Genomic DNA, 24,975 nt, shown 5'->3' on the forward strand with positions numbered 1-24,975 from the left:
AAGGAGGGGCATGCCCCCCCTCCCCCCCCCCCTCCAGCCACCTCCTCAGGAGCCTGCACCCAGCAGCTGGCCTTGCGGGGAGCTTCTCTTGCCCAGGCTGCTCTAGCCTGGGACTGCAGAGCGCACCCTGCACTTCCAGCTTGGGGTCAGATGAGCAGGGCAGTGCTGCTCCAGCCCCTACTAAGTGCCCTCGCCCCTGCCAGGTACTCTGCCCCACCCTCCCCTCCTGACACACTGCTGAGCCGTTGTTCACGTTTTCACGTTATTTATGTTATCACCTGTGTTCTGTAGGTAGCACTGTCTGGCTGGATGAGGGCACCCCACCCACGGATGCTCCCCAGGTCCAGGTGAGTCTCTCCTTCCCTCCTCCTGGGGAGGGAAGGTCTACCGGGCACTGGCTGATCGGAGACGCTCCGGTGGGCACTGGGGACTCTGAGGTGTCTGCTCCCCGTAACTCCGCACAGGCCCTCCTGCTGCCGCCTCAGGGCTGGTCAGTGCGGGGCACAGAGCTCATCCCAGAGGCCGGGGCCAGGAGGGCGGGGGGTGGGCGGAGGGCGACCTCAACTCCTGAGGAATCCCACCCTCCTCACTGTTTTTGGAACTGAAAGTCCCACTTAATTTGTGATGACTTTTTAAATTAGAACGTAAGTATATTCATTGTAGAAAAATTGGGGAATACAAAAGTATGAAAAGGAATGAAAATCACTCAGTCACTCTTAATCCTTCCCCCAGATGCTAACTACTATTAAGATTTTGGGGTGTTTCTGTCTTCTCTCTGATTTTACATTCGTATACGTACATATCCGTGTATGTATGTATATTTATACGTTACGTGTATTTTTTTCTTTTACCAAATTTGAATCCTAATGTCCTTCGTTACACTGTTTTCCTTGAGCATTTTTCCATTTACTCCGCACTGGTCTGTAAGGAATAAGAGTCCGTCACGTGCCTCTGTCAAACTTATTTAACAGATCCGCTCAACAGCTAGTACGTCGTTGCTAGTTTTTTGGCTGTTCTCACACTGCAGTGCCATCCTGATAGAGAAGGTCTCGTGGCATCTCTGGTGATTTCCTCAATTCTCTACTTTTTCCTTCCAAAGCCCTTCTTACTTATTTAGTAAGACTAGAGTCTTGCTCATTTAGTCCTTCCACGCCTCAGTTTCCCCCATGGGACCAGCGGTCCGGATGTTCTCAGGGTGGGTAGAATGACAGCGATATTGACATGCCTTTGTCCGAGTGAAGGCCTGGGACAGAGCTCCCCCCACCCCCAACCTTTCCTGCCCTTTAAGTCACTTTTCTACCATCCACCCCAGTTCCTGTTCCTCACGGCCCCTGCTTGCCACCCAGTCCTGACTCCGGGTAGAATGGCTCCGAGGAGACAGGGGAGCTGCTGAGGCCGTGGTAACGGCGCAGGAATTGAAGAACTGGATTTCATGGAGCTAAAGTGTTTACCCCGTGGTTCACAGGGGAGACAGCAAATGGGCAACCATGGGTGGGTGCGTGAGGCAGAGGCCAGGCGGCTCCCCGCTCCCCGGCCACAGCCCTCCCACGGACGGCTCTTCTTCTCCGCAGATAGCTGAAGACAGCCTCCAGACGCTGGTCCGTCCCTCCCCAGTCGCTTCCTGCCCCAGAAGGATTTTCCTAGATGCCAACGTGAAGGAGAGCCACTGCCCCATGGTGCCCCACACTGCCTACTGCCTGCCCCTGTGGCCGGGCATCAACATGGTACTCCTAACCAAGGTAGGAGCGACCCCCTCCTCCCTTGGCGGTGCCCCAGCCTGGATACCTTCCCGCACACTGCCCCTATTCATCCTGCCCTGAGCTTCTTCCCTTAGGGCCCCAGCACCCCCCTGGCCCTCGTCCTGTACCAGCTGCTGGACGGGTTTTCCCTACTGGAGAAGAAGCTGAAGGAGGGGCAGGAGGCCGGGAGCACCCTGCGGTCCCACCCGTTCATGGGCGACCTGCGGCAGAGGATGGACAAGTTTGTCAAGAATCGCGGGGGGCAAGAGATTCAGGTGAGGCCGAGTTCCCAGATACAGCGGCCTCTGGGAGAGGAAGCAGGGCCGGGGTGGCAGGGTCTGTTCTGTCCACACTGCGGGAGTGGCCCCACCGTGGGCCCATGATCCTTGTTTCCCCCATCACGAAGTGATAGCAGAAACTTAGCAGTATTTTCAGAGCATTTTGACGTGAGTTTGGCAGAACGTGAATTCAAAATCCCGTGTTTTATGTGAGGAAACCAGGGCACAGATTCCTGGGCAGGCGAGTGGCAGGAGCAGAGCCTGACTCTAGGGCGCCATGAAGGCCGGCAGCCTGCGCCCGGCACCCCTCACGGCCCAGGTTGGAGATGAGGCTGGAGGGGCCTAGACAGTAGAAACGCACAGTCTCCGCCGGGGGCCTCCACGGAGTTCGGGAGGGGTAGGTCACCCAGGGGAAGCAGCTGGTGGAGCTTGGGTCATCTGAGGACCCGAGATTCACTGTGGCTGCCACACACGTGCGTCTGAAAATGAGAAGAATGGTTGGAGGAGGCAGAGCGAGGAGTGCCTCGGGCCATCATGGTGAGCGTGGGGGTCGGATGTAAAGTCCCCCTTTAAGGAGCTTGCCAGGGCCGCACCTCAGCACCCCAGTGCCTGCTCCGCGTCGTCCTGTTTGGGGCCCTCGCCTGTCCCTCTGACAGCATTAGTTTACACGTCTCTGCCAGCTCGGCAGTGAGCCCCGTGCTTGCTGCACAAAAACTGCTCTTTAAAGAACCGCTGACTGAAGAGAACGGTATGTATGGCGGGGTATGGAGAGCTGGGGGGACCTGCCAGAGAGCCAGCTTGACTGTGTGAGGGCAGCTGCGTGCTGAGCCTAAATACTCAAGCGGGCGAGAGGTGTGGGTCCCTCACCAAGCCCGACATCGCAAGGGTCTCCTCTGGACCTCACTGTGGGGCCGTCAGCACGAAGCCAACCTGTCCCCTGTCCTCCAGAGCACGTGGCTGGAGTTCAAGAGCAAGGCTTTCTCCAGGAGCGAACCCGGATCATCCTGGGAGTGAGTGGTGGGCTCTGAGGATGGGGGGGAATCATTTGGACAGAGGGGCAGGTTCCTCCAGGCCAAGAGGGAGAGGATGCTCAGGAAGGCGCTCAGGAGGGCGAGGGGCTTTCCAGAGAGCCGAGTCCGGCCCGCAGACGCTGGAGGAAGGCTGGGAGGCAGAGGGGCTGCAGGTGGAGGAGAGGGCCTTGAGGACTTAACGTGGGGCAGAGGACTCACGTTCCCGCCCAGCCTCGGCCCTGAAGGGTGCTCTTCCTCTCATTTCTCCATAAAATAAACCATGGGGGTGGGGCGAGATTCCAGGAGCTTCCACCCGAGTACCGCGCACCACACCGGGGGGAAACCCGGGGAGCTGCCTCCGGTGCCTCTGAGGGCAAGGGTGTGCTTCAGCAGCTGTGTCTGTCAGCGGTCAGGAGGTGACCCGTGGGGTGAAGTGCGGTCCTAGGTGTGTGTGTCCCCAGCGCACATGCGGACAGCCCCCCTCCAGGGCCCTTCCCGCTGTCACGCTCCCCTCCTCTCTGATGCCAGGCTGCTCCAGGCGTGTGGGAAGGTGAAGCGGCAGCTTTGTGCCATCTACCGTCTCAGCTTCCTGACCACAGCTCCAGGCCGGGGGGGCCCCCATCTGCCCCAGCAGCTACAGGGCCAGGTGCAGGCCGTCATGCAGTAAGTATGGGGGTGGCCCCCACTAGCCAGAGCAGGGGCTGAGGCGCTGCACCCCACCCGCCTCCCCTGCTTCCCCGGCAGAGAGAAGCTGATGGACTGGAAGGACTTCTTGTTGGTGAAGAGTAGGAGGAACGTCACCATGGTGTCATATCCTCATGCCCGAGCCCCTCGTGTCTGCGTGTCTCCCGCGCCTGCCCACTCTGCAGGACCCTGGGCTCTTGGGAGGGAGCAGATACATTCCACCACCTCAGCCTCTTTTCTCTGAAGAATAGGAGATACCGTCATGGGTGTGTCGTCTGTAGGAATGCCCCAGGACTGAAATTTCACAAATCCCTGCTGTCCCTCAGTGACTTCATAAAAGCTTTGGGGATTATGTTGACATTGTCCAGCCAGCAAAGGGGTAACAGCTACTCCAGGAAGGGCAGGGGTCCTGGGCTCAGGTGGGCTAGAGAGGCTGTGTCCTCCTTAGATGTCACAGAACACGGTGGAACGTGAAGGCTCTGAGAAGGCCTACACCAAAAATGTTTATCCTTCTTTAAAAAAACCCTATCCAAGACCTGTTTGACCCTTTTATTATGGAACACTAGTTTTATCGAATACTGATTTGCTTTGGAACTTTATATAAAGCAGCTTTTCCTGTATTAAGGTCTCAGTATGCAGGTGAAAGGGATGACAGAGGCCCCCTTTAGCCACCAGCCATCACCTTGCCATGTTGGCTGTTCCCTTTCCAGTGGGAACCTTCCAGCTTCAGAAGGTGAAGTGTGGAGAGAGAAACAAAACCACACCGAGGTGTGTGGGTTGGACGGTCAGCTGGGCTCATTCATAGGCCTATAGGTAGGTCTGCTCTCACACCAGCCTCACTGTGTATGTGATCTAAACTCTTCGCTCATGAAAATGATGAAAAAAGAACATTCACTATTCCTGTTGGGTCTAGAACTCCCCAGGTTAGATGTGCCAGTGTCCAGGGATCCATTGTACTTGCATTGGAGAATTTCACACGGTTGGGGCTTCAGAGGTAAAGAGGCCTGGAAAAACGGGGGCCCTAGGAGGTTGGCTGACATGGCAACTGTGGGGAGAGGTGGGCATGGCGGGCCTGGCCTCCGGACCCCACTGCTTAGCCTTGCCGGAAGCCTAGGTGGAGGACAGAGTAGCACTCTCCCTGGTCCCTGGCTTTATGAGCACCTTAACTCCGACCTTCACCTACCTAGAAGACTTCCCGGGCTTGGTCCATTTCATCTATGTGGACCGCACGGCCGGCCAGATGGTGGCACCTTCCCTCAGCAGCAGTAAAAGGATTTCGTCAGAGCTGGGCAGGGGGCCACTGGCCACCTTCATCAGAACCAAGGTAACCATTGCTCGGCCCGGGTCCTCTTCACCCCCGTCAGATGAGACATGCTGGCCTGACCCCTGTCTAGGAAAGACTGATGCCCCCCCACCCTTGGGGCTCCCCCGAGGCCTTGAGCACACCCTGCCCTAACCCTACTGTGCTCTTCTGTCAAGTGTCTGCACCCAGCTGGTCTGCTGGCTCCTAAGGATAGCAGCTGGGCCTCGTCACTCTAGGGTCCTGGCACCCGGGGCCACATGGGCCTCAGTCGATGTCAGGGGGCACCTTCCTGGGTGTCTTCTAATGTGCCTGAAGGAGCACGTCTGGGCAGTGAGGCCAGAGGGGGAAATGGCCAGGGCCTAACATTGTGCTTGTCATAAATAAATCCCAATAAGAATTTGTTGAATGAACTCAAATGGAAAGAAGAAACACAAGGTCATTCAGTTTGGATACAGGATTTAACAATAGGTGGTTTGTACTAAAGAAACATTCGCTGGGGGTTCTTGTATTCTCTTTATTAATAGACTATTTCATGGCAAACTAGTATGTGTATATTTATATACTATACATGTTGTAGGTAGTCTAGTGTAAACATCTGTTAGATTCGTCTAAAGTACACGCTAATAGTTAAAACCAAGAGGGTGACAAAAGGCAGGGTGGGCTCTGCCTTTCCCCGGCCGTGTGGCCCCAGGGCATTACTTAGTCGGAGTGTCTGTGTGCTCATCTGTGCAAGAGGCTGGTGATACTTTTGACGTCCCCAGCGGACAACAATCACAGACTCGTGAGATGCTCCAGGTTAAATACTCAGCACAGTATGGCACGGAAGATCAACAGAATTCATGGAGCAGTTGCTGGTACCAGCCTCTCCAACCATCTTTCTGGAGATTGTTAGGGGTTCTCTGGCTGCATTTCTTTGCATTGTTTTTCTGTGCAGTTTTTTTGCCATTGGTCATAATCTCGGATCATTCCGTGGATGCAATTGTGTTTACCCACGTTTTTGCTTTCTATCTGATGCATTTCCTCATGTCATTAATTCTTTATAAACATGATTTTTAACAAGTCCACAATAGTCCATCATAATTTCCTTAGCCATTTCCCCAATGTTGAACAGTTAGATTGTTTCCAGGCTTTCACGGTCATAAATAATTCTGCCTCACACACCTTTGCGCATCCATCTTTGTCCTCATCTCTGATTATTTTCTCAATATGGATTCCCAGAAATGGAATACTTAGTCAAATGGGAGGAATGTTTTTAAGGTTATTGATACACGTTGTCAAATTGCTTTCCTGAAAATACAGCAAATCCACGTATTTGTTTGCAGATGTAATTAGACATTACGCTGTGGTCAGGTTTGCCGTGAATCATGTATGCCTTCCGCTAAGCTTTTTGGTGCGAGCGCTCATCAGGCCTTTTCCAGCCCTGGGGAATGGAGGAGTCAGGCTGTCCCTGCTCTCTTCCCTCGGGCAGGTCACAGGCCTGGAACGGAAGCCCTTGGATTAGCCATGGTTGGGACTTCAGCCCTGGAGAGAGCCCATGCCTGGTTCAGGGTCCTCTGTGCTCACACGCCCCACAGCACCTTCCTGGCATAGAGCCTACGCCCCTGGAGGGGACCGGTGGGCGGGTGGCCCTGGACAGCAGGCGGGGTTTCCAGGTGGCCACACCCTCGTCTCCTGTTGTGTTAACTAACAACGTGCTTGGCTGTTTTCTGGGCTGAATGATCAGTTTACTATGTTACGGCCTCCGTGCGTAGTCAAGTTACGTGAAGGGTTTTTACATGTATTTTATTGTCACAGTAACTGAGGAGGGGTAGTCCACACACCCACCCGATGATGATTTACTTTTGAGCTCTTGCTCTGACCCAGGCCATGCCCCGGCTCACAGGAAACAGGTGAGGGGGAGCAGCCGCTGGCCTTCCAGGAGCTCCTCCTCCAAGTGCTTTTCTTCCAGAGCTGGGAGCCTGAGCCTTGGGCCCCCTGTGGGGAGAGGGCCGATGCCGCGGCGGGCCCTGGGGAGGCCGTCGGGGCCGCCACCAGCACACTCTCCACCTGTCCCCAGGTCTGGTGTCTGATCCGGCTGGCGCGCAGATGCCTGCAGAAGGGCTACAGCACGCTGCTGTTCCGGGAGGGCGACTTCTGCTTCTCCTACTTCCTGTGGTTCGAGAACGAGATGGTGGGTGCAGCCAGGTCCCGGGGCAGGACTGTCCCGAAATGCTTTCCTCTCTGCTCACTCACGGACCCCTTTCTTCTGCACTGCGTTCAGTCTGTCTGTCTCTCATCTCTTCTCGTCCCTAGTGGAGCTGACAGGGAGGCACAGCCGTGGGCACCCGACCTCAGGGGTCCTGTGTTCAGGGGCGCTTTGTGACCCCTCCAGCAGCTGTCTGAACGACTCGTGCTGTCACTCAAGGCGGTGTCCAGGTCGCACGCGAACACATGGACACATGCCCCTCGAGAACAGCTGCTCACGCCTGCTCCTGCGTCACCAGCCGCGCTTACAGAGCACGGCATGCTGTCGTTCCCATTGTAGAGGCCAATAAACCGAGGTTCAGAGCCGTGTAGCAACCTGCGCAAGGTGAAGAGGACAGTACGGCCTCCTGGCCTGGTACTTCTCGCGCTAGACCTCACTGTTACTCCAGTGTAAGCACAGGTCATGGGAGCTCGCTGCCTGTTTCTCTGTCTCTCCTCTTTCTTTCCTGTTACCTCTTTGTTTTCTTCTCACTTGTCACTTTGAGTCCGTGTTCCCGCTCTCTCCATTCCTTCTGCCCCTCATGCCCTCTACACCCCCACCAGGCCCTGCCCTCCCCCTGGCAGCAGCCCTCCTTCGCTCTGCCCCGAGAGCGATGGCCGGCACCTTCCAGAGTACAGGCTGCTTCCTGGGTCTCTCACAACCTCCCGTACTCCCAGCCTGTGCCATGGTTGGGGCAGGGATCGTTGGCCCCATTTTACAGATAGAGACACTGACGCCTGGAGATCAAACTCTGTGGCCAGGGCCACCAAGGTCATAAATGAAGAAGCCAGAACCCAGGCTCAGCTCTCCTGGCCGACAGGCTCTCGTCTGCGCTCTGAGCGCAGGATGTGTGTACGACCTTTACCTTAGCTTCTAGGGAGAGGCCGGGCTTTGTGTGTGTGGCTGGCCCAGTGGAGTGACAAGACTGCCGTAGGGCTGTGGGGGGCAGAGCCAGCTGTGGAGGCTGCCTGCCCTGTGCCGTCTGGGGCAGCCACCTGGCACGCTGAGTACACCTCCTTGCCTGCAGGACAGGCCCCACGGTGCCCACATGAGCGTGGAGACGAGCCCCATGACCCTGCCCGATGCACAGTGGCTGCCCAGCGCATCTTAATTTCCTCTCCTCCTTTTCCTTTTTTTTTTTTAAAGATTTTATTTATTTGAGAGAGAGAGAGAGAGAGAGCATGAATGGGGGGGGCAGGGGGAGAAGCCGACTCCCTGACGATCAGGGAGCCCGACGTGGGACTCAATCTCAGGACCCCGGCTTAACCGACTGAGCCACCCAGGCGCCCCCCTTCTCCTCCTCCTCCTGCCCTGGAGATTGTGGTTGCTTTCACAGCAGAGACTTGGGCCTTTTGATAATGCCTAGCCCTTCAAGACCCTGCATGCCACCTCCCAGGGTCGCCCTCCTGACAGCCCTCCTGAGCTCCTGCGGGTCCCTGCGCCAGGTCCACGCACTGGTGGGAGTGAGAACTACCACGTGTGTACTAGGCAGGACACTCAGAGCTTTATATACATTGCCTCCAGTGTTCGCTGGGAGGTTACTGTTAGTCCCACTTCACAGTTGAGAAAACGAGGTAAAAAGAGGTCCAAGCAGCAAGCACCCAGCACGCGGGGCTGAGCCAGGCCTTGAACATGGTGTCTGACTCAGGCTCGTGTTCTTTCCACCACGCCACCACCTGCCCCTGTAAGCCCTTCTTCCTCTTCCGCAGGGGTACAAACTCCAGATAATAGAGGTGCCTGTCCTCTCGGATGACTCGGCCTCCATCGGCGTGCTGGGAGGAGACTACTACAGGTGACCCCGATTCACAAGGCTGCTGGGAACAGTGGGTGCCCAGCAAGTGCCACTTCCCCATGGGGAGCAGCTCCTGCTCCAGGAACGCCCCCAAGAAGCCCTCGGTGGAAGCTCTTTGCTGCCCAGCCCCGTGTTCAGTGAGGGGGGTGGGTGGGAGCATGCCCGGGTTTCTGCCCATCTCTGGCTGCCACACTGTTGGCAGCACCTGCCAGTATCCGTGCCGGGCCCTCGGGCTTCCCTGCCAGCTCTGTGGCTTCCCGTGGCCTGGACAGGGCCATCGGCAGGCCCCACGCAGGGCTGGGAACCCAAAGGGGTGGACTGTGCAGCCCAGGGCCAAGCCTCATGCGGTTGGCCAGGTGCTAGGGCCTCGCGAGGTGACAGTGTCCGTGCCGTGCCAGGAGGGGCGCCTGCGTCTGGGAGGGCTGCTGGGGCCCTTTCCTGAATCCCGCCCCCCTTCTTCCAGGAAGCTCCTGCGCTACTATAGCAAGGGCCACCCCGCTGAGGCCGTCAAGTGCCACGAGCTGCTGGCCCTCCACCTGTCGGTCATCCCCACAGACGTGCTGGTGCAGCAGGCCGGCGAGCTGGCCCGGCGCCTGTGGGAGACCTCCCGCCTCCCCTTGCTCTAGGCCAGGGCACTGCAGTCTGGCTGTGCACCCCGGCCCCCTGCAGAGCAGCCGCTAGAGAGCCTAAGAGAGCCAGGGGGCTTTCTTTAAGACAGCCCCCTGGCTCTCTTAAAGAAACCACCTAGACTAGGCTCCCCTCCAGGTACCAAACCCCCAAATCCTTCTTTTTGGGGGAGGAGGGAGGCCAGGGGAGTCCCTTGGTCTCCTTAAAACAACAGTGGCTGTGAGGTTAGAACTAGGGCATCTGCTTTCAGAGCTGCCTCTCCCTTGATCTCCAGGAGACAGGAAGTCCCCGGGGCTTGCGGGCGTCTGAAGATACCTCCTTTATGCTTTCCTTGGAGTGGAGAGAGAGCTTCCTCGGGAAGCCATTTCCCTCCCCAGATGCAAGGTGCTGCCTTGGCTGGGTGGGCCGCTTCCTCTCTGCAGCTCTGGGCGGGTTTCCTATACTCTACAGCCGTTTCCCCCACATTCAGAGGGCTAGCACCTACCTCTCGGGGTGGTTGTGAGGGCTGCCTGGCACACGGCAGGTGCTCAATAAATGCTGGTTGTGGTCACTGTTGTTCAAGCCAAACGTGCCTGGGCTCCTGGGCTCTTCCTGGTGCATAGAAGTCCTGGTCCATCCGCACCCTGCTCCGTCTCGACTCCTGCCTCAGCCCCACCTCAGAGATCTGCGTCCCTTGGTCCTCTGGATCCCAAGCAGAGGTTTATAAAAACTCCCCAGCCGATCCCTACGTGCCCTGGGTTGAGAACCACTGCCTCAGGGGGACGGCCCCTCTCCTGTCACCTAGAAGCTCCCACCGCAGGTCAGGGCACCTGAGCCGTGGGACTGGGGAGCGTCTGCCGCGGGTAGGAGAGAAGCACCGTGGCAGGAGGAGGCGCCCAGGCAGCGTTTCTGACGTGTTGACAGTAGCTGGGCCTTCCATGTCTTCAGTCTTGAGCCAGAATTCATGCAGAGACTCTTTTCTGTTAAGGAGACAGCTGGTGGGGGTGAAGTGGGGGCAGAACCACACCTCACACTAATGTCCTCAGACGTGGCAGTGAGGGACAGTCACCTGAGGTGACTGGGACCACATGCCTCCTTAATATCTTGACTCTACGAATGGAAATTTAACATCAGTTGTGGAAAACACAGAAGAGCACAAAGCGGGGGAAAGTTCTAGATGCCCACTGCTGCTTAGGGTACCCGCTTCTGTCACCTACTGTTGTCCCTTAATTTTTAGTAGCTGCATGATGTCGACATGTCTAGTTGAACCAATCCCCCGAATTTTTCAATATTGTAACACTGGGGCGAGCATCCTGCATCAGACTCCAGCACAGTTTCGCACACAGTGTAAACCTGACGTGCGGAGGGGTGTCTTGGTCATGAGTAGAAGGATCCGCGGAAGGCTCTCCTGCTCAGACGCACCTTCTCTGCATACTCTCCCAATTTTAAGGTGCACTTCTAATAGCGGGTTTCTAGAATATGGACAGATGTCATGGCAGTACAGAAACTCAACTCTTGGGTGCTTTTTTCCTCTAACAAGAGGAATGGCCTGCTAGCTAATGGGCAGAGAACAAAGGAGCTCCTAATTCCAGGCAGTCCAGAGCATAGCAAGAAAGTGTGTCACCTGAAGATACTTGCAGATGTGATCTTTAATCCTTGAGGATTCTGGGGAAATGGGAAAGGTGCCAAAGACAAGAGCGATGTCCAGGCTGTCAGAAGAAGGCGAGCCCCAAGCTCCCCAGCCCTTGCAGGCTCCCGCGGCAGCCTCTTCTGAATGCAAAGTGTTTCAGGGTCTGGGAGGGAGCACTCAGCTCTCCAGGAGCACGCTGCAGTGACAGATGTCCCCCCGGCCCCCGTAGTTTTGCTGAGGCCCTGGTCAAGGCAACCCTGTGGGGTGTAGAGCCGCTCACCTCTGCAGGCGGAAAGATGGGGAGCTAGAGCAGAGTCTGACCAGTATCTCAGGATTCGCTCCCCAGCACACCCCGGACAGTAAACTCCTTAAGGAGGCGTAGGACAGTGCTGGGGAGGGGGCCCCACCAACCTGCTCACTGGCTGCATGACCTCCGCCACCCCTTCTCCAAGCCTCCGTGCCCCTCGTCCATGAAATGGGAGTTCTGGGGCCTCCGTGAGCACAGCGCCTCACACGTGGGAGCCCTAGAGTGACCAGCACAGTGGCTCTCCTCTGCGGCCTGGAGGGGACCCAACTTCTGCCTGGTGAACTGGTGGCCTCCTGAGACTCTGCCCTGTGTGGACTCCATGAGCTGCATGTCCTCATGGCCCGAATCCAAGTACGGCAGCTGGACTGCAGCTTCTCCTCTCTTCCTGTTTGCTCCCTGCCCCTTCCCCCCACCTGGGCTGCACAAAAGCTGACTGTAAATAAATTCCTGGCCTAGTGCTGGGCAGAAATGGCTGCAAGTGGCCCAGGTTTCAGCAGGGCCTTGGGTGCCTCTCCCTGCCCGGCTTGGAGACGAGCTCACTGGGAAGCCAGGGGATGCCTAAATCCTCAGTATGATGCCGTGGTGCTAGGAGCAGGTAAACGGGCCGTGCTAGAGCTGAGGGCCAGGGAGGGCAGCCCTGCTCAGAGGCCCCAGGGCTGGCGGAGGGGGTGGCATTCCCAAGCCCCCCACCTCCCTCTGCTCTGGGCACAGCCTGGCCGGGGTTTGGGCCAGAGCAGGGGCGGTGGTGGAAAGTCCGCTTGGTCTGTGAGGTTGTGGGGCTGACTCTGCCATCAACTTGCTCGTGGTCTGGGGCAGACTCTTGCCCTCTCTAGGCTCGGGTCTGCCCTTCTAGAATGACCAGGGAGGAATAGGTGAGCTCAGGAGTTTCCATGTATCTCATGCAAAATTAGCTAGTTGCCACCACATTCTTGGAAAGCAGATGGTACGCAAGGGTTGGAAAGAAAGAGCTTTGCCATAAAAGACCCATGAAATCCAGCCACCCCGAGTGCCCTGAGTTCTGGTCACCACCACCTCACCACTAGGACTACCCATTCCCCTAAGGAAACTGGGAGTTAGGAAAAAATAGAAATGAGTCGCAGAGATCCTAGTGCATGTCTGCAGAGGCTGACAGCCCCCTTTGTCTTGCCTGGCTGGGGCACGTCGGGTCGGTCCTACTGCACTTGGCTGATGGCCAGGCTGCAGCGTGTCCGATTCCGCCATGTAACTGTGGGAGGCCACAGGGTCTGGACCAGGTTGTCTTTGCTCAGAGCCTTCCATTCACACTCCCGGGGGGCCCCAAATTTCAACTTCTGGCATTCTTTCCCACTGGGTTTAGAAGGACAGACAATGGCAGGATTGAAAGAAGATGCTCTTCACCGTTTTAAAGCTGCATCCTGTCCTGCCGGCTCTTCATTCTTGTGTGCTCCACGAGCAGTCGTGGCCGGGAGATGCTGTAAGTCGCCCCGCCAGGGAAAATGTGTGCGGACATTTATACGGGAACTTATGATAGATAGAAGAAATAGAGCACACACGTTTACAAGGAAGATACACGATGCTCTAAATTCCAGGTAGCCAGTTGGCTCTCACCAAATTTCTGTGATTTTTGCTAAACTTAGCAGCAAACCTGTGGTTACTCCCGACCGATCAGGCCGGCTCGGAAGGGAACGTGGTTTGCCGTTTGCACTGACTTTAAAGATCAGAACCGACGGGAAGCAACAGTCACACCTGAACTTCACTCCTCCAGTGATGGGAGAGACTTTGCTCCGTCAGATGACATTTCTCCCGCACTGGGAGAATATTCTCTCAAGGTTTTGTGCTATTTGCCGCGGAACAGCTGCAGACACAGCGCAGGGTCGGGTTTCGTCTGCATCGTTCGTGTTTTCTCCATCACTTTCTCTCACGGAAAGGTCAACAGAGTAATACTGCTAAGCCCTGAGGGGTGCTGTTGGCTGGCTTCTGTGGTTCAAGTATTCCCCTCCCCCCCACAACGGCCTTTTTCAAGTTGCCACCATGAGGGGGCTGTGTGTGCACTTGGGAGAGAGGCACAGCCGCTGACGGCTGCTCAGAGGTGAAGAACTGCAGGAGCATAGGTCATGGTAAACTGTGGAAAAACGGGGAAGTGACAAGTTTTGAGTATTTATTGCCTTTGTTTTTAATATAATTTATTTCACTGTAAGTTTATAATAATCTAAATTTTAATAAGGGCAGTGTTTGACAAGCGTCGCAAACATCCTGGCCAGGGGAAGCCAGCCCCAGGCTTCACTGATTGGGAAGGTGTCATGCCCCACCCCCACCCCCGCTTTTCTGGCCTTGGTGACAGCACATCCCTGCTGTCTCCTGGCACGGAGGGTTGACTCCAGGTCCCCAGAGGCATAGGTGACTTGCCCACGCGTGTGTGTCTCAGGTGTGAGTTTTTCCTTGATGTTTCTTCAGTTGCTGAGCATTCAGGGCAGCCTGGTTTAATTAAGGGCATTTGGGAATCAAGTGAGGGACAAAGTGGCATCTTCTGAGAGAAGGGTTAGCTCTGCTCCCTGAGGTCACACGAGTATCTGGGGGCCACCTTGAAGACGAACCCTAAGTAGTCCCTTGACTAAATATGCCTAAGAATGACCCAAAGAGCTTGTTAAAGTGCAATTCCTGGGCCCTATCCCTGGTGATTAGGATTCAGGGGAAGTCAGCGCATCCAACCAGAATTTGGAGCGGGTCCAGTGCAGACGGCTGCAAGCCGCACTTGAGAACCCATGTTCAGAGCGGCTTCTCTCAAGAGCCCCACATGCCTGGCTAGCTGAGGATCCCTGGAGTCAGGCTGGAAATGATCAGTGCAGCTTCAGACCCCCTCGGGGGAAGGAGAGGTCACCAGCAGCCCCAGGAGGGCTCAGGCAGGACTAGGGATGGAGTGTGGAGGGCTGAGGGTCTTGGGCTGTTGGAATCTTGACCTTTGTCATTTGAGGTCTGTTTGTGCATTTGTGGGCTTGTGTGATGATTGAACTGGACCCCGTTGCCTGGAAGCCTTTATTACTTTTCCAAGATTTATAATCAGCACTACTTAAGAGACAAATAGCTACCATTTATCGTGAGTCTGCTGAGGGTCAGGTGCTTTACGTATATTATTGGTTATTCTCGCTCCAACACTGCAAGAAGCCTGAAGCTCACGGCCGGTCAGAATGACTCTCTGAGGGCCATGTCCTGTAAATAGCAGGAGTCAGGTTGAGCCCAGGACAGTCGGCCTTTAATTTGATGTATATATTTGAGAGCAGGCCTTTCCAAACTGTGGGCTGCAACTCACTCATGAATCCCATCCAGCAAAGCTTTTAAACCTTAAGAAATTTTTCAAAAGTATATAAAAATAGTATATTAACCCGTCTTTTTTAATGAAATATAATCAAATAGATCATCACATGCTTATCACATGGTGAGTTAATATGAGTTCATGAAACTTTTGTTTCTGTGGATACATTTATATGTGGGGTACAGGCCAGGTCACAGGTTAGGACGCACTTCTTCATGTGGCTCATGGTCAAAGAAGGTTGAAAAACACTATTTCAGAGATTCCTTTAATGGAAGAGAAGTTGGCTTAGTGACCTCTAAAATTCTGGGTGTCTCTGTGTGGAAAATGTAAAACAAAGTCAGCTCAGCTGTGAAGAAATCCGTCATGTGGGTCATCACTGCCTCCTATTTATGGATGTTTGTCAGATTAATGGCTGAACATTTTATTTGCACGAACACTGGGTTCAGGCTGGTGCTCTGAGAACATAGTCTTCTGCTGACATCTTTGAAGACTCAGAGTGACCTTCTGTCACCAAGGAGAAATGCGTGCCAAATGTTCCAGACAAGACCTGTCCCCACTACCTGAAAACAACCCAGGCCTGCTCTCTGCCCAACAAGGGCTTCCCCATAAGCAGCTACACTTTATCCTGAGAGTGAGGGAAGAGGAGACACTCCCGGGCCCTGGCCATGCTTGACCACCTGCATCGGAACCGCCCCGGGGCCTTGTGAGAAATCCATCCCAAGTCCCTGCCTCCACCCTGCTGAGCTGACTCTGGGGTGGGGTTGTGAATCATCGTTCATATGGGTTCTTAGATGATCCTGAAGCTTCTCAGAGCAGGAGACGCACTTGTCAGCAGTGGGCCTGGTGGGGAACCTGGAATCCCAAGTCAGATTTAGGGCTCCCAATCTAGGCGCAGCCCTCTTAAGATTTTTGAAAAGAAATACACACGCGCGCACACACACACACACACACACACACACACACGATAGATAAATTCACCCAATCAGCCAGCACTCCTTTAGCACACGTTGAAGCTCTATGTGTTTAATTCATTTTGAACTGTTCTTATTTGGGAAATATTGGTGATTGACAAAGACAAAGCCATAGGACTAAAGCCTCTGGGGCACTAGAATGGACCACACTTGGCAGAAGAAGCCGCGTGTGACAGCAGCTGTCCTCATGCCCAGCATGCACCTGGACAGTGATTCCAAGCCAGCGAGGGGGTCCAGCGCCAGCAGAGCAGCCACGCTTCCCTTCTGTTCCTGCCCAGGAAACTGACACACTTTCCACCAGTCACCTGCTCATCCCCAAGAGACAGAAGCCCAGCAGCGCAAGGCTTCATGAGATAGCTTTTGTCTGATGACTGTGGCTTTCTCCTCATCCCTCACTCCAGCCTGGAGCCACTGGCCAGGCCAGGGTGACAGGACTTTTCTCAAGCTAGGGCAAGAACCAGGGCTTCCTGGCTGCCCACAGACCAGGTGATTTATGGCATCAAGCTAGACGCTATTACAACATCCAGGTACTTTCGGCTACCTCCCCAGGATCTTCACGAGCATGGGGACAGGGATGGGTGCCCATATTCCCCAGGGAGCGTGTCTGTCTGCCCGCCGACCACTGCTACTTTCCTCCTCCCCCTGGTCTCATTGCAGGACACAACGGGCTGGTGGCTGTGAGTACCTTCCCCTCTGCCGCAGCCCCTGCACACATGGCTGTAAGCCGGAATTCGAGAAGCCGCAGGGGGCGGCCAGGAGAGGGGGGCGGCCGGCTGGTCTCTCCCTGGCGCTGACCCACGGTTGTCAAATGGGTGTCCTCAGTAGTTAAGGAGGCTATCAGGGGCTCCCTTTCCTCTCCTTCCCCTAACGTACGTGCATTTCCCCCACAACTTTGGGAGAGTCGGGACATTCAGAAGCAAGATGGTGACAACATGGGAAAGTATGTAAGTGGCATAGCCAGAGGGACGTGTTAAAGCCTGGGAAGCTGGGGCCAGGTGGGGCCCTCTGACTACGGATTACGGGAGCCCCCTGCTCCCCAGCTGTGTCTAGGCTGAAGTACCTAGCAGCTACACGGCCCCAAGTGTACCCCGGAGACGGCGAGGAAGCCAGTCCAGCAGGGGAGGTAGGGCCCTGCCCCCACCACCACTGGCTCCTCTGTCCAAAGTTGAGCCAGGCCAGGGGTACCCTGAAGCTGTGCTTCTCAAACTCTGGTCCCGGTACCCCTCCGAGGCCACCATGTGTGCTAGAGGGTGTTCACAAGACAAACTTGGAACATCTCCCTGAGGCAGTGGCAGCTTTAGGATATCCACACGGGACGACTCAGCACGTCAGGGAGGGCGGGCTATGAGACTGGTGTTAAATCTAAACACTTTCCCTGACATAGTAGTTTTACTTGAACATTTTACAGGGAGCATTATATAACTCAACTGATCAGTAATTTAAAACATTGATTTTATGTAATTATAAACAGGAATTCGTCCCCCAGCTCTGCCGCTTTCTATCTGTGAAGGTCAAGGCAAGTCACTGAGGCTCTCTGAGCCGTGGTAAGATGAGAATAAAAACACCCACTTACAGAGCTGCTCTGGAGCGAACAGATCATGTGCTTCGAGGACCTGCCACACAAAGCCTCGCAGATGGGAACTCAGCCCAAGGGAGGCTGGTGTCCACCCCTTCGGCCCAAGACCCAGGCCCCCCCAGGCACAGCCCTGCAGTTCGCAGAGTCAGGGGGTGACCGGCTGGGGGGGGCCGGGGAGCAGGGTGATGTGAGGTGGCTCAGGAAGGAGGGGTTTGGAAGAACCTGTTCTAGGATTTGAGCTCTGGTTGGATGATTGGGGGTACAGTCTAAGGAAGTAGGGTGTGCTCTAGATTGGATACCGTCAGAAAGCAGGAGCACCCCCTGTGACTGGGCATCTCGATAAATCTTATCTATTGGGGAGGGGGGCCAGTAGCAGGAGAGGGTGACTGGTAAGGAAGTAGTGGTCACTTATTTTGGCTGCGAGAGGAGGTGGAGGGTATTTTGTGGGTGACTCAGAGCCCATGTTTGTACTTAGGCAAAATTGTGACGTGGTCTTGCTCTGTCCCATTTTCAGTGGTCTCAGACCATTCTGTGAGGTTGCTTGTGGCTAATGTGAGAACAACACGGCGTACCTCTGAGGGCCAGGCTGTGTCCCAGTGCCAGGGCCGCTCGGTTTTCTTCCTCACTGGGATGGGTCAGGAGTATAGATCCTCGGTCCAGACCGTCTAGGTTCAATTCCCAACACCTCTACTCAGGAACTCCGTGAGCCTGAGGCAAGCCATTAACCTCCTTGGGCCTCCATTTCCTCATCTGTGAAATGGGGAGAGTCATAGTGGCCACCTCTAGGGTTGTGGGCTGGATTAAACAGTGTCTGGCAAGTGAACTTCATTTACTTGTCAAAAATTTTATTTATTTGACAGAGAGAATGAGCACAATTAGGGGGAGCGGCAGGCAGAGGGAGAAGTGGGCTTCCTGCTGAGCAGGGAGCCCGACGCGGGACTCGATCCCAGGACCCCAGGACCGTGACCTGAGCCGAAAGCAGCCACTTCACCGACAGAGCCCCCCCCCAGGCGCCCCTGCCTCTCGGTGCTTGTGGGGAGGCATGAGGCTCACCCCCCCAAGAGGAGCTGGGCACCCCAGGCAGGGCTGGGCACGGTGCAGTAGGACTTAGCAGAGCCACCAGGCCATGCAGGAGGGAAGGTCGCCCCTGGGACGTGGAGGGGGAGGAGCAGTCATGTCGCATCTTACGAGACATCTGGGCAAGTGGGAATTTACAGAGGAAGCAAGGGAACGGCATTCCCAGAGGCAGGAACAGCATGAGCCAGGGGGCAGCAGGCTGGCCTGTAGCGAGTCCCCTGAGCTGGCAGGTCGGCCCCTGGGATGAAAGGCGGGCCCTGTGTGCCCCCCAGGCGGCGTACCTACAGAGACTGCGGGTGAACACAGCAGTCTTCGAGAGACGCCCTGTGGTGGGGGTGCAGCTGTCCCAGAGGAGGTCATCCCAGGTGAGCCCTGAGAGGTGATGTGGGGGTGGCGGGGCATGACTGTCGGTGACCGCCGGTGACCGTCTTCACCGGATTCCATTTCAGGGTTTAAGTTCTCCCGAGTGTCCTACCTCCTCAGCCTGCTGAAGGTGAGGAGATTTACACTGACCTAGAGCTGAAGGTCGAGCTCCCCCATGGCCCAAAGGTGGGGGAGGGGGCAGCTCCAGCTTTCTGACCTGGGGTGAAGGCTCCCTATTTTGTGCCCACGTGGTTCCCTTGCACCTGGGTTCTCTCTTCCATCCAAGGGTTTGTCTACCCGACATGCTCTCCTCAGTGCATTCCCACAGTTGGGTTTTGTCTGGCCTACCAGTGTCTTAAAAATGGAAAATTTCACATAAAACTTGGGCGTCTCTGGAAGACAAGCTTTGTCAACATGAGGCCCATGTTCCTACATGGAGCCCTGGCTGGTGCCTTGCATGTTGACTGGGGTTCCAGCTCTGCCCGGCCCCATCGCTTCCCGGCGTCTCGCCTGGCCCTCGCTGGGGACCTGCCTTGAAGCCTTGGACCTCTGACAAAAGCCTGATTTCTGCCCTCATTAAACTTTAGATCCTATTACCACTGTAGGCAGCTTGAGCAGGAATTTGGCACCCATGGACTTTTCACCTCCTCTGACTCCTGGGCTACTTTAGGGAGTCCCAAGAACGCTCAGGGCCCCTTGTTAACTTCTATTCAGCTTAACCTCAGTCCACAGGCTGGCCCAACTCTGCTCCCGTCCTTTCAGATTCCTGTCACCCCCACTGCCTCTTTCGGAAGCTTGGTGACCACATTCCTGGAGCCCACTCAGCTTCTCCCCCCGCTTGGTGCCTCTGTCACCCCCACTCAGAAAAAAGGGTCCTGTGTGTCACCCGTATGAGAAGCTGTGAGCATTTTCGCACCAACTTTGCTGTAAATTGACAGTTTGAAGTTAATAAGACATCCAATCACTGTTGCCTACTGAGAGAGAAAGAGAGAGAGAGCGCAAGTGAGCCACCCACAGGCAGGACTTGGTGAAGTCTAGCCAAGGCCCGGGCAAGGGTCTCCAGTCTTCAGTCCATACCAGACTACAGCTGAAGACAAGCTTGCAAATGCACTAATTATACATGGTGGCAGACGTGGCTAGGGGTGAGGGCTGTGGGTAGACCCTCCTTTTGAAAAATCTGACTTATAAAACTCAGGATCACAGAACAGAAATTTTCACGTGACTATTCATTTTATAAAAATAAGTTACTCATTTGAGGGGCGCCTGAGTGGCTCAGTCAGTTAAGTGTCTGCCTTCAGCTCAGGTCATGATCCCAGGGTCCTGGGCTCGAGCCCAACGTCGGGCTCCCTGCTCAGCAGGAGAGTCTGCTTCTCCGTCTCCCTCTGCTCCTACTCGTGTGCTCTCTCTCTCACTTGCTGTCTCTCTCTCTCTCTCTCTCTCTCTCTTAAATAAATAAAATCTTTAAAAAAAAAAAGTTACTCCTTTGAAAATGGTTTCTGTCATAGGGCTCCTTTAACTAGGAAACCCCCCACTGAATTGAGTATATGCTTTGATCTCCGACCTTGCGTTGCATTAATAGGAGCATGGTGCTCAAAGCAAGGGAGAAAACAGTCCTGCTTCGTGAGACACAGAACTAACCCCCTGTGGAGTATGGAGCACCTTCTCTGACAAGACATTGACAAGCTGGACAGCATCTATAGGAAGACAGCTGAACTCTGGGAATGTTCTATCTCCAAACAACAGTAAAGAACAGTTATTTTACCAGTGCCACAACTTGGGCTACAAGTTCTAACACTCTAGCTATTGGTCTTCACCTGTGAGACAAGAATGTTAGTGTCCCGTTCTATGATGAGGGAACCAAGGTTCTGTGAAGTTAGGTTCACACACTAGGAAATGACAGAGAACTTGAACCAGGTCCACCTGCCTCCTTCTCCCCGTTCTTGGGCTGCCGTGTGCTGGCACAGGCATCCCAGAGCAGTCCTGCTCAGCCTCACACATCCCAGCACATTGCGGTTTGCAGTGGACAAGGTCACAGACAGGAGCTCCCCTTGCAGCCCGGCCTGGGCAGAGGATGGGGCTGAGCTTACAGACTCTGGGACCTAACGGGCTGGTTTTGAATCCCTGCTTGATGGTTTTATTAGCTGCCTCATGGCGCCTCATCTTCCTCATCTGCAAGATGAGGATGATAATAGTACCCACCTCATACGGCTATTGGGGGGTGGTTAATAGGTTTGTCTGGGCCATGGTCCATACCTCATAACTGTCAGCTAGCATTATTACTCCCATGTGGCAGTTGAGAAACTGAGGCTCCAGAAAGACCTCCCCGGGGCCCTGTAGCTGGCTACTGCCTGTCAGGCCTGGCCACTAGGGGCCTGTCCCATTAGACCAAGCTCTCACCTAAAGTGTGAGTCTTTCCTTTGGTGCCACTGCCCCTCTTCCCATCCTTGAGCCAGAGGATGGTTTCCCCCACCCACATGGGGCCTCCATGGGGCCTCTCTTCTGGGTCTTAGTTTCCACAGCTGTCAACGAGAGCATCAGACTGGATCACCTCCTGGTTCTGTCCACTACATCACAGGTTTGCTTCAAAAGTGGCCCCACGTTAAATAGTGGACTCCAGGCTGAGAGGGCAGAGTTCTGCCCTGGTGCGGTCTTGTCTCCCCCGTCAGCAAGCAGCTGCCTTGTCCAGCTCTCCCTGGGCCAGCCTTGACTCCATTCAAGTGGCAACCCCTTCCCTTCCTCACTAATAATCTTCTGGGTCTCAGCCAGATCACTGTGCTCCTGCTTTACTCCTGGAAACCTAAGGCAGGGCTCTCAAACTTTCAGGTCTATCAGAACAACCTTGGAAACTGATGGGACCCTGAGGGACCTTGATCTGAGAGCTGATTCTGCAGGACAGTGGTGGGGCCGGGGACCGCACCTTTTGAATCTCTCTTACCTCTGGTCCCTCATATACACCTTGTCCCTTCCTAGCAATTTCCACCCAGGGTGGCTGTGCATGCTGAGAACTCTCGTGGGGGAATCAGAAGAAGGGTTCTGTTTTTATAAGAGGAGAACTGCATGATGTAGACAAATCTAATGGTGCTTTAACATCCCTCTTTCTAGTCTGACACCACATAATTAAAACCACCAAGAATGACAAAGGTCCAATTTATGAGAAAGCCCTGGAATCAGACAAAAAGTTATCCATATTCAATTAGTTATACTTGAAGCAACTCTTAGGACGCTTATTTGGGGTGGGTTATTGATTCATTCACTCAGTAAATGCTTCTGAGGCCCTGCCCTGTGTCCCGCACTGGGAGAAGCCCTTGGGGATACCATGGTGAGGGAGGGAGACAAGGCTTCTGCTCTTAGTAAGAGGACTTCAGGTAGAGGAAGTGTTACCCCCAAAGAAAGGAAAACAAGGCAATGTGGTAGTGAGGGACCAGAGGTCCAGCCTGGACTGCCCAACCAGGACAGCTTTCCTGAGGAGGTGACATTTGAGCTGACATGCAGATGCTAAGAAGTTAGCAGCCTTGTGGTCACCTGAGCAGAGGGAAGTAAAGATGGCCGGGCCCAAGGTGGAAGAAAGCAGACAAGGGATGGGCAGAGGGGCAGCAGATGGCATATGAGAGGGGCTGGGGGGCCAACTGAGATAGGGCCTTGTAGGCTGTGAAGGAGGGACTGCATTTTATCCTGGAGTGCCAGGGGCAGAGGAAGTGGAGGGATGGGGTTTGTAACTTCAGGAAAGGTCAGTCCACATGTTGGGTGGCAAGGAATGTGGTGGACGCAGCTGTGGTCTCAGGGAGACGGGCGGGCAGCGGCTGCAGTGGTTCACAAGATGGCAGCTTGGGATGGAGGCAGTGGCGATGGAGAGAAGCATACAACTTCTGGAGAGACCGGGCCAGTGAGACTTGGTGATGGATAGGATGACGGGGGAGGAAAAGGAGAAACTAAGGATACTTCCTGGGTGAGAAAGAGTTTACTAACCTGAGAGGAACCAGGCTGGAACTTCCTCCAGCTTTCCCCGTCTTGGTGTGAGAAAGAACCCTGCCAGTGTCCCAGCCCAAGCCCCTACCACTGTTTGGGTTCACCTCCACAGTATGCTCCACCCATGGCAATCCCGCCATCTGGAATATCTCTGGCCTGGGGAAACTTCAGCTGTCATTGTTGGAGAGGCCTTTTTGGTTTCCTTGTGTTTTCCAGAACTTCTCCTCACAGATCTTGTTTCTGTCTCTGGACATGTCCCCTGTCTGCAACGTGGCGTTCATTTGTTCAGTCAACAGAATACGTATTGATTGCAGTACATCCAGGTGCTGGGGATACTGCACTGAGCAAAGGGACTATGCCCCTGAGCCCACAGAGCTTGCATTCTACCCCGGGGGGTGGCGGGGGGGAGGGGGAGACGGGGAAACTATGCAATTAGCCAGGTGGCCGTGAGGGTTTCAGAGACAAAGAAAGCAGGCTGAGGGGGCAGGAAGTGCTGGGTGTGTAAGGGAGGCCTTGCTGCTCAGGTGATATGTGAGCAGAGCTGGCGCAGAGGGGAGGGAGCTGGGAAGGAAGCTCTAGATGCCAGATTCATCAGGCTAACCACGTTAAATGCGCACAGCTTTCAGTCAGTCATACCTCAGTAGAGTGGTTTCAGGAAAAACGTCTCTGGGGGAGAGTAAGTCTAAGTTTTGGGGCCAGCACAGGCCCCTTTTGTTCTATCTGTACCCCCATCAAAGAAGCAGCTGTGCTCTTGGAAGGTTCTGTTTGCCGGTCAAATATTTGTGAATCAAATCGTATTTTAAATACATCGAGGGAACTTCCATTTAAAGTGACCCTGGAGTAAATGAGTCTGCAAAGTAAATAAAATTTTTTGATGTGAATAATTTATCTACCTTCTAAGTATGGATTTTCACATAACCATTATGTAATTGTGTCCTTCTACATTTTAATTATTTATTTCCAAAGTGGGGGTAGTTATAGACTAGTGCTGAGGGCCAGAGCTTTGGAGTCACAGAGATGTGGTTGTGAAACCTAGATCCACCTCCTAAGGTGACCTCGGACAACTTACTTCCCTGCTCTGAGCCTCTGTTGTATTCGTACAACGAGGATGGTATGCTTCCCGTTGTTGTGAGGTGATCAGGGTAGCATGGTGTGGCATGGTGCAGTGTGGTATGGTATGGTGTGGATTGACGTGGCACGGCGTGGCATGGTGTGGTGTGACGTGGCCTGCCAAAGGATGCCTGGGCAAGAGCGCTTTTTATATACTTACATTAAAAAATAAGAAGCGGCACCACCTGCCTTGGGGAACTGTGTGCAGGTACCTAAATGGTTGCAAACACAATCAGAGAAGGGTCAAGGGCAGAGGACACAGACCCCTTAAAATGTTGCTATGCTATCTATGTTCTGCAGAAATACGGGCTGAAGCTTCATCTTCGAAACCGCTACTCCTTCACCCCAATGCCAGAAGAGGGCATGGGGAGCAAGGTGCCCAGGTCCCTTCTGGGCACAGACATGGAGGAAAACCAGAAGCAGATTGCCCAGTTCTCACAGAAAGATGCCCAGGTAGGGAAAGGGACCGGCAACAGATCTCCTTCTCCCTCGCCAGCCTGTAGGTGGCTCTTGAAAGGAATTGGGCCTGGTTAGAGGCATCCTAAAACATGTTGTCCAGAGTCATCCTAGAACATGTCCAAAGACCATGAGGCCTTGGACAGGCCATTCCACCTGCCCTGGGAGGGCTCCAGTCTGAGGTAGCCTTCGATCTCTGGCGCTTCGAAGAGAAGGGGATGGAGAACACTGATTAAGACCAGTGGACACTGGGGGCACCTGGGTGGATCAATGGGTTAAGCGTCTGCCTTTGGCTCAGGTCATGGTCCCAGGGTACTGGGATCGAGCCCCGCATCGGGCTCCCTGCTCGGCAGGAAACCTGCTTCTTCCTCTCCCTCTGCCCCTGGCCTAGTTTGTGCTTTCTCTCTCATTCACTCTCTCTCTTTGTGAAATAAATAAAATATTAAAAAAAAAAGACCAGTGGACACTGGACACCCTCAAACCTGTGTGTGCTCAGTATGAGGCCACTGTTCAGGTGGCCTCAGCCAGCTGAATTTCAAAAGGGTATCCACTGGTATGTACTTATACTGTATGCGTTTTCCATCTTTCTTGCTT

The 24,975-nt window shown here is 54.5% G+C and overlaps 2 protein-coding genes across 18 annotated transcripts in view; both read left to right on the forward strand.

The window, feature by feature from the left end:
• The window catches only part of HPS1 (HPS1 biogenesis of lysosomal organelles complex 3 subunit 1), a 23,966-nt gene extending 13,759 nt beyond the window's left edge, over positions 1–10,207 (forward strand). For 15 of the 17 annotated variants that reach the window (XM_073904331.1, XM_073904333.1, XM_073904337.1 and 12 more), the window contains 10 exons: positions 292–347; positions 1,572–1,739; positions 1,835–2,014; positions 2,966–3,027; positions 3,556–3,690; positions 3,772–3,836; positions 4,890–5,035; positions 7,071–7,184; positions 8,948–9,030; positions 9,494–10,207. In XM_073904331.1, the coding sequence (XP_073760432.1) occupies positions 292–347; positions 1,572–1,739; positions 1,835–2,014; positions 2,966–3,027; positions 3,556–3,690; positions 3,772–3,836; positions 4,890–5,035; positions 7,071–7,184; positions 8,948–9,030; positions 9,494–9,656 (1,172 nt within the window). In that variant the 3' untranslated portion in view covers positions 9,657–10,207. Of the gene's footprint in view, positions 1–291; positions 348–1,571; positions 1,740–1,834; positions 2,015–2,965; positions 3,028–3,555; positions 3,691–3,771; positions 3,837–4,889; positions 5,036–7,070; positions 7,185–7,306; positions 7,649–8,947; positions 9,037–9,493 lie in introns of those variants that run through there. The other 2 variants (XR_012381694.1, XM_073904343.1) reach the window with 2 other exon arrangements.
• A 145-nt stretch (positions 10,208–10,352) lies between these two features.
• PYROXD2 (pyridine nucleotide-disulphide oxidoreductase domain 2) overlaps positions 10,353–24,975 on the forward strand; it is a 29,033-nt gene continuing 14,410 nt past the window's right edge. The window contains 7 exon segments of the mRNA XM_073904344.1: positions 10,353–12,168; positions 16,491–16,510; positions 18,759–18,813; positions 18,816–18,851; positions 18,936–18,979; positions 18,982–19,011; positions 24,226–24,378. Coding sequence (XP_073760445.1) covers positions 12,042–12,168; positions 16,491–16,510; positions 18,759–18,813; positions 18,816–18,851; positions 18,936–18,979; positions 18,982–19,011; positions 24,226–24,378 — 465 coding nt within the window. The 5' untranslated portion in view covers positions 10,353–12,041.

Source organism: Callorhinus ursinus, unplaced genomic scaffold (genome assembly GCF_003265705.2).
Source record: "Callorhinus ursinus isolate GAN/ISIS: 27379988/994484 unplaced genomic scaffold, GSC_fseal_2.0 scaffold20, whole genome shotgun sequence".
NCBI lineage: Eukaryota > Metazoa > Chordata > Mammalia > Carnivora > Otariidae > Callorhinus > Callorhinus ursinus.